The 13,637-nt window shown below is 38.0% G+C and overlaps 1 protein-coding gene across 1 annotated transcript in view; it reads left to right on the forward strand.

Annotated features, from left to right (window-relative positions):
• SYNJ2BP (synaptojanin 2 binding protein) overlaps positions 1-9,894 on the forward strand; it is a 45,007-nt gene extending 35,113 nt beyond the window's left edge. The window contains exons 3-4 of the mRNA XM_082648949.1: positions 4,695-4,790; positions 7,393-9,894. Of these exons, the coding sequence (XP_082505075.1) occupies positions 4,695-4,790; positions 7,393-7,533 (237 nt within the window). The 3' untranslated portion in view covers positions 7,534-9,894. The remainder of the gene's footprint in view (positions 1-4,694; positions 4,791-7,392) is intronic.
• Positions 9,895-13,637: the final 3,743 nt, after the last annotated feature.

Raw genomic sequence — 13,637 nt, forward strand, 5'->3', positions numbered from 1 at the left:
TTTTTTTTTTTAAGCAATTAGAGTAACTGACCTCATACATTAGGATACCTTTAGAATTAACTAGGAGGGTTGAAAGGTATAATTGGCCTGTGCTCCTTTGCCTGATGTCACCCAATGTCTTTCTTCCCTGCTAGCAAAAGTAAACTCACATGAGGACCAAGATTACACACTGAGTCATTGGCAGCTAGAGCTGCTATTAGAGTCTAGGCCTTTCAGCTTTGTGTAATATCAATAAATGTCACCCAGGCTTTGTGTAGTTATGGCTTTTGCAGAGTATACTCTGCAGCCAAACCTCAGGAAATCGTGTGGCATTTATTATCCTCAAATGTTGTTCAGAGCAGTATTCAGGTACTATAGGGGTGATAATGATGAGTTGAGATCCAGCCTAAGTTATTTACAGTCCAACGTAAAGTGTTACAAGACAGTTCAGTTTGAGCTTTAAGATAGTTACATAGTATGGAGATTCAGGAAGTAAATCATTCACATCTAGTGCAGTTATCTAGAAAGGCCTTGTCAATGAAGTGGCACTTAACTAAATTGCTTTTTTAATGTGAATGCCACTTCAATATATAAAATGAATAAAAATACTAACATATAAACACCATGTGTCTTCATACAACTCTAAATTTTTTTAAACGTATAGTATAACACATAAAACTGAAACTCCAAAACCAATAAAAATTTAATTTACAACATTAATGTGATGGATAGTGATAGGCTGCAGAAATAAAATTCTTGCTTACAATGTAAATTTCTAAAGTTTAGTGTTGTTAGTGAAGGTTTGGGGGCTGGGCTGCTTGAGTTTGAATCCTAGCTTTGCTACCTCCATTCTGTATGTCCATGGAAAGGTTGCATAGCCTCTCTAGTTTTATTACTTATAAAATGGGGTTCCAAACTTATAGGACTATTGTGAAGATTAAATAAGTTAGTACATGTAAAATGGATAGACAGCTCCAGACATGATAATAAATATACAGTGATTCCCGGCTATTAAAACTGACGGCTACAGCAAAGATTATTTTGAGCTCAGTATTCCTGTCATTGAATGTCATGTAGTGACTCAGTTTTCCCACTTGGATTCATATCATTATGAAACTTGTCTCTGTTATGGAGCTATGACATCTTTGGCATTTGTTGACAAGACTGCATCACTAACTTATTTGTCTGCCTCTGAGAGAAAATACCTATTTCTTTACAATGAGAAATGCAGTTACCCTATGGGCAAGTTTAGTTACGTGAGTATTCCCACTACCATCAGCAATCTCATACCTATTCTCTCTCTACCAGGAATTAACTAGAAAACTGAGTCTGAGAATTCACTGTGATGGTTCTAGAAATTCTGCAGTTCTTTCCCTTTGACAAATCTACCGGCCAGAAAACCAAGACATAATCAGAAGGTGGCTTGGTAGCATGAAATCACAGTCTATCAACTAGAAAACCCTGTATTCATTTCTACACTATATAGGTAGCATGACTAATCGTATTTAAGATCAGTCTTGGGAGATAAATAGAATTTTTTAAAAGGGAAAGGTATTCAGATGATGGGTATAGCTTGAGCCCAGGTATGAAGGTAAGAATATATGTTTTATGTCCCAGGATCATTGAGTTGTGTGATTTAGCTAAAGCATAGGATGTATGAAAGGGTAATGAAAGATTAAACTGGAAAGGTAGGTTTCCAGTCCTTCATTTCCTGGAGGACTTTGCATATCAGAATGAGAAATCAGGCATGCACGCTTTCCTCCCCTGCTCCCAGTTTTGTGTTTGTTTTTGAGCAATAAAGTGGCATGAACAGAATTATACTTCAGGAAGATTGATCTGGAGACGTAATGTTTGAATAGGTTAGAATGAGGGAGGACCCAGAGGAAAGTAAATTAGAGAGAAGGCGATCCCAGTAGTTCAACTAAGAGTATTCATAACCTAAAGAGAGGGGCAATAGAAAGAAAATAACATATGAGTAATGTTATTATGTTAGACTACAGGAGTTGCCAATATATTGTATGTAAAGATTGACAGAGAGAGTTTTTAAATATTACCAAAATTTTAGTCTGAAGGAATGGTAGTGTCAATAAGAAAGAAGTCAGGATAGTTTGGTTTTGTGGGAAATAAAAAAGAGGCTTTGGATATGTTGAGTTGGGGTCTTAACAGAATATGCCCCAGCTGGCAGAATAGGTACCCAGCAGGAAACCGGCAAATCCAGAAGTAGAAGTAGGGATGAAAATGTGGGAGTTGTCTAGCAGATTATAGTTGAAATTGTGAAAATTCACCATGGGAGAGAAGAGGACAAAGGACTATTGATACTGAGGAATATTTACTTACCTTAAGAAAGAAGGAAGGGATACAGAACAGTGCAAGAACTAAGAGATCCAAGTGTTCATAAGCTAAGACAAGAGAGAACTGCAGAAGGGAGGAGGTGGTCTGAACACTGAAAAAGGGCTATAGGATTTGGTGGTTGGAAGTTACTGCTGACCTGCAGGGGCAGCATGTTCTTCCCTGCCCCCCCCCCCACCTCATATACTAAGAACACAAGGAAATAGAGGGAGCGGATGGTGAGGAAGTGGAGACAGTGCATGAAACAGTTCTTTCAAAAAGATTGGCAAAGAAAGAGGAGAGAAAGAAGATGGGAAGAGGGTTATGGTGGGTTCCAAGGAATACTTGTGTGTGTGTGTGTTTTAATAGATGAGGGTAACTTTAGTTAAGAAGGAGCAGAGAACAATAATACTTAAGGAGTCAAGAGGGTAAGTGACTGCTTAAGTTCTGTCAGGAGGCTGGAAGGAACATGATCAAGAGCACTAGTAAATGGGTTAGCCTAGATAAAGGACTCTAATTCAGAAGTAAGGGGGAAGCAGCACTAAGAGAGATCAAGGAACTGAGGGGAAAGGAAAGAAAGTGGAGAGAAGTGTTTGTCAGAAGTTCTCAGTATTCTCAAGAAAGATAAGGCAAAGGAATCTGCTGAGAAGAGAGATGTGATTGGAGTTGGAGTTTGATGGTAGGAAAGGTCTTGGAACAGCTACCACTGCATATTTATTAGGGAGTTCACCAGATGAGAAGGGTTGTAAGGATGCAGCAGGAGCCAGCTAGTATGCGTCTGTGGTAGAGAATGTGACTGTGTATCTTTCTCTAGGAATATTAAACACACTGATGACAAGGAAAGTAAATGCAGTGTGTTGCCCAGGACTGGAAAGCTGGCAGAAGATCGTGGGGATGAGGGATTCTAATAGTTTTCCAAGTGCTTTTTTGAAATAATAGGAACTCCTAGATGTGTAAAATGCTTTGATGAGGATAAAGGGGGAATTCACAGAGGTATAGGAAGTATGAAGAAAGTAGAAATTGTTTTTTTTTAAGAATTTGAGATATTGGAGCTGTAGCATGCCTAATGTTGAAGTTGAAGGCTTATGCCAATTGGCGATTAGAATGGAATAGAGCAGGAATTCTTCACTTTGGAAAGGTAGACAGTTTATAAGGCCAAAGTGTTGATAGATTAATTCACAAGGATATTGGCAGGAAATAGCGTGGAGGGACAATTTTGAACCTCTTGGAGAAGGAAAACTGTGACAAGGAAGATGAGAAGGTTGAATAAGTCAGTGACTTGATCTTCAGCTGAGGAAAGAATAGCTGGTGAGTCAAGGTGGAGGAATAATCGTGCAGAAGGAGCAGTAAAAGGCCAGGGCACTTTAGTCTTCCTTCCAGGATATAAAACCCCTATAGCCCTAGCTTCTACACTTACTATGACTTTAGGTAAATTACGTAGCCTTGCTAAGCTTCAGTTTTTTCATCTGTGAAAACAAGATAAAAATAGTGTCTACCTCATAGGATTATTGTGATTACTCAGTGAGATAATGTATGTAAAACATATAGCACAGAACCTACCAAATATATTAGATGTTCTTGCTGCCGTTGCTGACATTGACATGTATGAAAGATACGTAGATTTTGCATAAAGTACGCTATGCTGTGTCACTGATTGCAGCATAGAATAGATACCACTTGTGGCCAGTGTCACTCCTGACACTGAGCAGTGTTAATACCAGAGTCCTTCACATCTCTCACCTTTAAGTAGTAGGACTCACCTTCACCGAAACATTTTAGAAGTTTGTATCATCACAGAAATACGGTTTTTAGTAAATTTGAGGAGGATAGGGATATCCATGGAGTCAAGGGAAATTGTTCAAAAGAAAACAAGAACAATAGAAGGAACTAGTAGATTTGTACCACATCAAACTAAATTGTGGAAGAGCTTCTCAGAGTTGTATTTCTAGAGCTGAAGCTGGCCATGCCAGGGATTAGACATATAAAGGATAGAGTGATAACCTGGGAGACCATGTTAGCTGTAGGGAAGCAGGCTGATGCTCGTGGAAGACATACAAATACAGTAACAGAATCCCAAGTGTCAAAACAGGGCAGGCAGTAGGAGCTCAGGAAAAGGAGAGATTCCTTTTGTTGTTGTTGTTGTTGTTGTTGTTGTAAACTTAGGTACTCTTCAGATGGCCCATGTAACCTCAGTTCTAGGAAAACATAGCTTCAAAAATGAAAAAAGTTACTCTGAGTTCTAAGTAACTTTACCCCTTCTTCTAGCCCTTGGGATTTGCTCTGTAGGAGTTTGTTTTTTAAATCTTTGGTCACATGAAAGTAAATCTTTGACTTATGAGAGTTCACATTCTACGTCTCTTACTACTTTTCCTTGCTGTTTTTGGCAGGTAAACGGCCAAGACCTAAAGAACCTGCTGCACCAGGATGCTGTAGACCTCTTTCGTAATGCAGGCTATGCTGTGTCCCTGAGAGTGCAGCACAGGGTAGGTGTCATTTGCTGCCGCCAGGCTTTTGTAACGTTGTGAATAAACCATGTGGTGTAATTTTCAGTAGTGTGTTTGGCTTTTTTCCTTTCACTGTCATTCTTTTGAAAAACCTGTCTGGCACAGGCAGGGGTCTTCTGAGACTTCTGCTTATCATTAAAGGAAATTTATAACAGTATGTTTGCAACCCAGGTCCTGGCTTCAAGGTAATGTGCCCTAAAGATAAAGCTTGACAACCAAATTAAAATAAATGGGGAAAAATACAACCAGAATCAATTTTATTTCTTACTAGGGAAGGAAATATATGTCTGCCCTTGAACATTCTTATTTATGAAACTCTAAGTGCAACGATGGTGGGTTTTTTGATACCCACTATGTGCTTTTCCCTATCACCACAACGAACCCTTTTCTTATCAACTTGGGGATCCTCTTGACCAAAGTTCTAGTGCTCAAAGGGGAGCTCCAGGAAAAAGGAAATGGGATTCAGAATTCAGTCAAGTTAGCACCTATTCTACATCCATTCCTTAGGTCCTAGTGTTTTATAATTTGGATAATGAGAAGAGAAGCCTGAGTGGACATAATTCCTCCCATAGCACGAAGGACTTTGGAATGCATTTACAACACAGTTTAGTTGTACCTTTAAAGTTACTCCCTCTTGAACTGATGCTGTCTTTGCTTCATTAACTCCTGAGTGAGACTTCAAAGTTCAACAGGAGATAGTTAAAAAAAAGTGGAGAGGGCAAGGCACGAAAGATATCTGAGAAAACAGCTGGGGTTGCAAGCAGAATCTCAGCGTGCTGGATTAGAAAACAGGTTGATAGGAGACATTGGTATTCAGCTGCTTCTGCCTTGGCTCTTCTTTGTTTCGAAAGCATGGGAGAATGTATGCAATAGGGAAAGGCAAGCAAATATAGGCATACGCTTTAGATACGATTAGAGTTCTTTTTGAAGGCATGTGAGAAGTGATTTCCAAGGTTCATTTTTTAGGAAACTTCCATAAATAACTCCAAACAAAACAGATTCTTCTGGTCAAGGAATTGGCCTAGCCCTAAAAACCATGTCTTTCTACTGAGTGTGTTCTCTCAGGACATCTCATCAGGAAATGAATGAAAGATGTAGAGGTGGGATAGAGGATAGAAAAGGTAGTTTGTTCAGTCTTGTCTTTCAGATTGAGGGCATCAGAGTTTCATGGATTGTAATGAGGAGATTAAATCTAATTAAAGATGGCATCACAGTTGCTGCCACTTACCTATTAAAAGTTAATGTTAATCTAATTCGAAAAGATACATGTACCCCAATGTTCATAGCACTATTTACAATAGCCAGGACATGGAAGCAACCTAAGTGTCCAGATGAATGGATAAAGAAGATGGGTGTGTGTGTGTGTGTGTGTGTAATGGAATATTACTCAGCTGTAAAAAAAGAATGAAATATTGCCATTTGCAGGAACATGGATGGACTTAGAGATTATCATATTAAGTGAAGTAAGTCAGACAAAGACAAATACTGTATGATATCACTTATATGTGGAATCTTAAAAAGTGATACAAATGAACTTATTTATGAAACAGAAATAGACTCATAGACATAGAAAACAAACTTATGGTTACCAGAGGGGATAGTGGGGGCAGAGGAGGGAGAGATAAATTAGGAGTTTGGGATTAGCATATACACAGTACTATGTATAAAATAGATAAACAAGAACCTACTGTATAGCACAGGGAACTATATTCAATATCGTGTAATAACTATAATGGAAAAGAATCTGAAAAAGAATATGTATATAAGTGAATCGCCTTGCTGTACACCTGAAACTAACACAACATTGTAAATTAACTATACTTCAGTTTTAAAAAACGGTTTAAAAAAAAGGTAATGTTAAGAAAGGCTACCTTTTACAAAATTGATTGAAATAAAGAAAGACCACCAGCCTCAAAATGGAATGCTTAGGCAATGAAAAATTATAACTGTTAGGATATGATTTATTTTTACTTATTTACCTTTGAGTCTTTTACTTCCGTTCCATATAGGTTTCACCTTTATCTTTGCCTAGTATTACAGAATAGGGGATGAAGGACAGGACCCCACCTTTGGAAGGAGTGGGTACCTTTTGGGAATTGGAAGTATTTCTAAATAATGGCATTGCACCTGTGTTAATATTGCTCAGATCTGCTCTTATTGCACTCTGATGACTGATAATCTTTCTAGAAAGATGGACACACCCTGCCCCTGGCCAGTAATTTCCAGGCTCCCTATAGGATCAACAGGCTTCACCTCATATCTTCATTTTCCTGGTATGATACACATATAGCTTGGTGGAGACAGTACAGAAATAGAAAGAGGTTATCTCAGGGGTCCCTTTAGGTCAGTAGCACAGCAAGGTTAAATGCCTCCCCATCAGATTTATTTTGTTTCCAAAGAATTAGTGAGATTGTTGTATCAACTCAGGACAAACAGAGAGGACTCCTGTTCGATAGTGCTTGGGGTTTGCAGCTTTGGGTGGTATAGAGACTGTAGACCCAGGTAATGTGTCAACTTGGACATTTCAGTTGTGGTAAACACACATTGGTCACTACAGTTAACATTTTTCTTCCCCTTCCAGTTACAGGTGCAGAATGGGCCTCTAGGACATCACGGTGAAGGGGAGCCAAGTGGTATTCCCATAACTGTGGTGCTGGTGCCCGTGTTTGCCCTCATCATGGTAGCAGCCTGGGCCTTCATGAGATACCGGCAACGACTTTGAAAGGCTTGCTTTCTTCCAGTGCTCCCGGAGAAGAAGATACATTTCTCTCTTTCTCTCACCCTCCTCCCCTGCCATTCTCCCATAACTTTCCCTCTCTCTACATAGCCAACACACAATTTAAAGAGACTGCTACCCAACCAGAACCTTGCTGCTCAAAATCTCTAAATCCTCATACTCTGGTGGGAGAGTAAAGGCATTGTTTGAAGGAATGCTGAAAGAAGGACTTGCTTAGAACAAATGAAGAGTTATATATTTTACTAGGACCACCAATAGGAGTTCAGCTGCAACCCAGAGAGGGAGAGGTCCAGTCTTCCCATCACCATGCGTGATTCCTTTTTTCTTACCTGGCATGTGTCAAAGATCAGCTGTAATAAGAGGAAGAAAGGATTTTTCTCTTTAATGATCTTCATTGGGAAGTTTTTGTGTCCTTTATTTAATTTCTAACTACCTACTTGGGCACCTACTTTGTATCAAACAGAGGTGAATGAAGAGAGAATTTCTACTTTTTTAAGAAAGCAAAAAAAATACACACACACACACATACATACACATATTCATATATGATAGTATAATAGTGATGCCTTATGGAGAATTAAAGAGAAATAACTCTGGTTTCTGGGTTTCTGATGTAAGAATTAAGGGATAATCTTAATTGAAGAATTCGATACATAGCAGGAGTGAGAGAGTGAGCCTTAAGAGAGGATGCAGCTAATTAAAAATCTTAGAACAATATTTCCTCTCATAATAGCTGCGGTGAAGTTGAGGTAAAATGACATAATCCAGCTTTGTGCAAGTCAGTCTGTTTAAAAAACTCGGGAGATGTAAATATAAACCTTACTAATCTCTGGGCTACCCTAGTGACTGTTTTGGTACCTTACAGACCTGATAAAGGATCAGCTGGAATGACTGTGGTCAGAGCTATAACTATGACGATGGGGCCAAACCAACCCAGTGAAAAAACTCAGGCTATCTACCAGTCTTGTTTCGACTAACAGGCAAAATCTGAGAAAGGGACTGCTGCCAGCAGGATGGGCATGAAATCAGCTCTGCTTCAATTCAGTTAAGTTGAAAGGATTTGGATTGCTACTGTTTTTTGAAAGGTTCTGAACACTGGTTATGGCTTTTAATGAATAAATCATTTTGCGGGGAAGGCTTAGAAAAGAGTTTTGTTTGTTTTAGCGGCTAGGGAAGTTTGGTGGATGTTTCAAGGAGAAGCCTTACGAATGAATGGATGTTAGGGAATACCAAGGAGATAAATGAGGTGGGAACCCTCCTGTTCGTGTGGTATTGAAGGTTGGTTTTAAAGCACTAAGGAGAGCTGAACCAAGACTAACTTTCTGGCTTAAAGAAAATCATTTCCATCCTCTAAATATACTGGCCAGGCTATAGGCTTTATATAATCTTGACAGCAAGAGTATGAAGACTTTCCCTCAGGCAGTCAGTTGTGTCCAATTTTTAGCATGGACCATCTGGTAAGAATTTTATAAATGTTGATTGGACATCAGCTTTGTTATGACTTTTACAAAGAAGCAAAATACTTAGCCTCCATTCCTAAAGGGTTTTTTTTTTTTTGGTTCCAGTTGGGAATAGAACACCTTTACACATAAAATAATAAACAATTACCTCCATAGGCAAGGCAATGTAAGTTAGTGTCAAATTTATATTGCAAACCAAAGGGAACGGTTACTGAGAATAGAGGCACTTGAGAAAGTTGCATGGAGGAAGGGAACAAGTTAAGGACCCTTGAGGAGCTCACAGTCAAGAGAATTCATAAATAGATGAGAGGTTAAAAGTATATCATCAGGTTAAGTAATAGTTGAGAACAATAATAAAAGAAATGGTACTTTTCAGAGTATGATGCAGCTACAAAGACGTGCAGACACATTTTCTTTTTTTTTTTTTAGGAATTCAGAAAAAGAAAGCTGTCACGTAATGGCATCAGGCCAGAGTGGAAAGGGAAGGCTTTTAAAAATAAAAACCCCAGTTAAGACCTTGCCTCTGGGTCACCTATTGGTATAAGAAGAAACTTGCTGTAAACAATCCTAAGAGGATTTCTGCCTTCAGATCTGAACTGTTCAGTACCTCTGAGACTCACTTAGACAACTGCATTCAGTATTCCAGTTCTCACCTCAACCAGCCCCTCTGTGGAGGCACAACCTCGGGTGCCCTCCCTGTATCTGGAGGAATGTGCAGCAGCTTCTGCAGTGGGCCTGCTTTCCTCCCAGGATTCCTTTCGGGGTTTGGACATTAACTCCTGAGAGGACCTTGAGACATACAAAAGGAAGCAAATGGCAAGCAGGAAGGAAAGCTATTTTGTTTTTTGTTTGTTGGTATATGTAAATAAAAACACCTATCTCATCATTGGTAGAGGTTTTGCTTTGGTTGATAATAGGGATTCCAATGCACTTTAATAATTCAGGTTTTCTCTGGAATTAAATAGCATTTAAAGATCAATATAGTAAAGGTTTAGGCAAGTATGCTACTTCAATTATATTCTTATTTCTGATTCTCTAGAAAGTTAAATTATTATCATAGATGAAGTATTGGAGTCCATTGTAGGTCATTAAAAAATGCATCCTATTTATAGATTGACTAACATTTCTATCACTTTATCGATTGTAGGTAATATTCTTCCCACCTAAATTACTATGTTCAAAGTTTTAAAAATTGAATGAAAATCTTTTTTAAGACATTTACTTAAAACACTTTGCTACATTTATCATCCTATATTATACATACAATTCTAATAAGACATTGTTTGCTTCAGTCGTCTCTCTTTTCCTGCCAAGTTTTAACCAATGCTATTGATTTAACTTAATCACACCATCTAGAATGTATAATAGAAAAAGGAAATTAATACCTGTTACTACATTCTGTGCCAGGTACTAAACTAAACCCTGATTGGTAACACTGTTTCTTCATGCCTCACAACTCTGAAGTCTAAGTATTGTTAAAAAGACACTAAAGAAAAGAGAATAAATTGTTCTACTGAGATTACATAGGTGGTAATAGTAGAATCAGGATTTAAACTCAGGACTTCAGGTGCCACCACCAATATTTCCTTACTGGCAGTGGTTCTCAAAGTGAGGTCTCTGGACAAAAACATCAGCACTACCTGGGAACTTGTTAGGAAAGCAAATTCTTGGGCTCTACCCTAGACCTACTGAATCAGAAATTGAGTAGGGCACCCAGCAATCTGTTTTAATACTCCCTCCAGGTGACTGATGCACATTAAAGTTTGAGAATCACTGCTCTATGCCAATAGTCACCTTTTTCTCAGGTTAGAATCACCCAGAGAGCTGATAAAAATTCTGATGCCCAGGCTGCACCTAGATCAGTTAAGCAGAATCTCTAGGGGTGGGAATAGGGCAGCAGTAGAACAGAGTTCATGTAATTCCAGTGTGCAGTGTCAGGAAAAACAAAAACAAAAACGCTCTGGCATTTAAACCTAGACACTATTTAAATTATTGAATTACATACGGGCATTGCTCCAGCCAAAAATGAGAATTGCACTTGGGCCTTTTTGGAGCCCAGCTCTCATTAGCTTCTGCCTCAAGTATAGATGTGGAATAAGAAGTGGAGCAGTATTTGGCTTCTGATTTGCTAAGGACTGACCAAACTCCAGCAAAATGTATTAGCGTGTCAGTGTGTGCCTCTATTAAATTAAAACCAAATCATAGAACATTGGAGCTAAAAGATTCTAGGATGAATCTGTCTTAAAGATGAGAAAATCAAGGTTCAGAGATGTGAACTAACTTAACCCAGACCAAAGACTTAGTCTGTGGCAGAGGTGCCCTTTCTGTCTCATATATATGTCTTGAATGTATCCACTATATGAACATAGACAAAGCTATCCTTTTTATCTCAGTCCACTTCCATCTTCTTTCTTTGGGCCTTGAATAAAGATCAGAAGAACTGACAGCTGAAGGGTATTGCAAGCATCATGCAGAATTGGGAGATTACACAGAGTAATCTGAGAAAGACCTTGTATCAAATTCAATCAGATGAGTTCTTCTGAGACTAATTCCAATAGTTCAAAACTAGAAAAGTATTTTTTTTACATTGGACATTGTTTTTGTTGTGTAGATAAGCAATTTTTAAAATATTTTTTAAAATGAAACATAAGGTTCTCAACTATGTGGGGGAGTAGAGTTCATGTAATTTCATGTGAAGACAATAAACATTTTATTATAACTATTTTAGTTGAAATTTATCTTTGGACAGATGAGAGTTTTTTTCCTCATTCAACAAATGAGTGCCTACTATGTGCTAGGTGCTGATAATATAAATTAAATATGGTCACTCTAAGCTGAAATAGCTCATTATCTGAAAGTGGGGGAGTATTTGTTGGTGATCTTGATGTTAAAGTATTTTTCTGATATCACCTAGAAATAGTAGATTGAGTTGTGAAGCTCTTTACCTCTCATTTATAATAGGTTTACAGTTGGTTGGTATCCTGGGTAAGCCCCTTTTGCTGTTTCTGTTTTTATCTGCAAATCTTTTTGAGACAAGCACTCACATCCAAAAGGGCAATTGCTACCAAAAGGAAGACAGTATTTTAAGGAATTCTGTTCTGATCAGAACCAAGTCCTTAACAGCCATAGTCTCTTGCCTGATGTTGATATTTATAGAGAGACTCCAAAGCACTTGATCTGCTTACCTGATATACTTGACGATACTGTAATAACCTATATGATAAGAAAGCATTGTTGTGTCTAAAGAATCAAATTATAGCAACCACTAGGTCTTGTTTCTAAATGTTTTCCTTACTGTTCATATTCTCTTTCTTTTTGCAGGGGAAAGGGGGAAAGGGAGAGAGCTGAAATGTGGTTTCAAATGCAAGTCAATCATAAACAGAGTCATTTACAAAAGAACTTTGTATTTACTGTAATCATTAAATTGCTTGACCAGTCACAAGAAAATGGGTGATCCTTCCTACTTTGCAGATTTGCGAATGGAATCACAAAATTGAATCCCATTTTAATTCTGTATTGGCAATGCTGATTTGAATGAGTTTCTTATTACTGTTTTTGACGTTGAACGTTGTTTTTATTGTGTGAAATACATGCGCATTTTACCCCCAAGACATGTTAGTCTTTATAAGATTATTTTCCTTATGAACCTTATTTTGTTTTGCTTCCTTTCTACTTTGATCCTAACGTCATATTGCATGCCTGGATCTAAAGAGCAGTCAGTTTCTCAGATCAAATAGATGCCCTATAGCAACTTGGAAGACATATGGAGATAAAACCATATTTTCTAAGGAATACCATTATAAATTAAATATGTTAATGATGCCATCAAAACAGATAATAATCTCTCTTAAGCTTTTCTATTTGATACCAGATACAGTACATGAAATAATAGTGTATCTAACTGTGCCTAACTTAGTACTGACATTCAACAAAAACTTGTTGCATTTGTCAGTAAATCTTTACAATCTTTTCCACCTTATTTTGGGGATTGTTGAATAAATATCTCCTTATTTAACCACCAACTTCCTGGGATAACACTCTGACAGAGCAATGGAAAGAGAAAAGAAAGAAATCTAAATGATCAGTTTGAGGCTTAGCTTTGACATAGAAGATTAGGAGATAAGGATAAGGGCTCTATCATGTACTGCTGATAATAATTGGCTAACAATTATTAAGCTCTCATCAATTTATTTCTATCTTAATCTTATTTTAGCTACTGTGCTAAGCCCTTTACATGTGTTTATTTAAGCCTCACAACAACTCTATAACTGCTGCTGTTATCCCCATTTTACAGATGAGATAAGCGTCAGACATAGATTAATTTGCCTGAAGTACACAGCTATTAAGTGCCAGAGCTGGGATTTAAACTCAGGCGGTTTAGCTCCAGAACCTACATACATAACTATTACACTATGCTGTCTCTACTCTCCATGGTTTCAGGCACTACATTGGGCCATCCTTTTCCATAACTTATAAATGTCAGTGAATTCTCACAACTATGCGAGTCAGTATCAATAATTCTATTTTTATAGATAGGGTAACTCAAGGCCTAAAGAAGTTAATAACTTGCTCAAGATACATTGCTAATTAGCGCCAGACGTGGGAATTTCCTTCAAGCCAGTGAGGAGT

Source organism: Grampus griseus, assembly GCF_964374135.1.
Source record: "Grampus griseus genome assembly, chromosome: 2".
NCBI classification, from domain to species: Eukaryota; Metazoa; Chordata; class Mammalia; order Artiodactyla; family Delphinidae; genus Grampus; species Grampus griseus.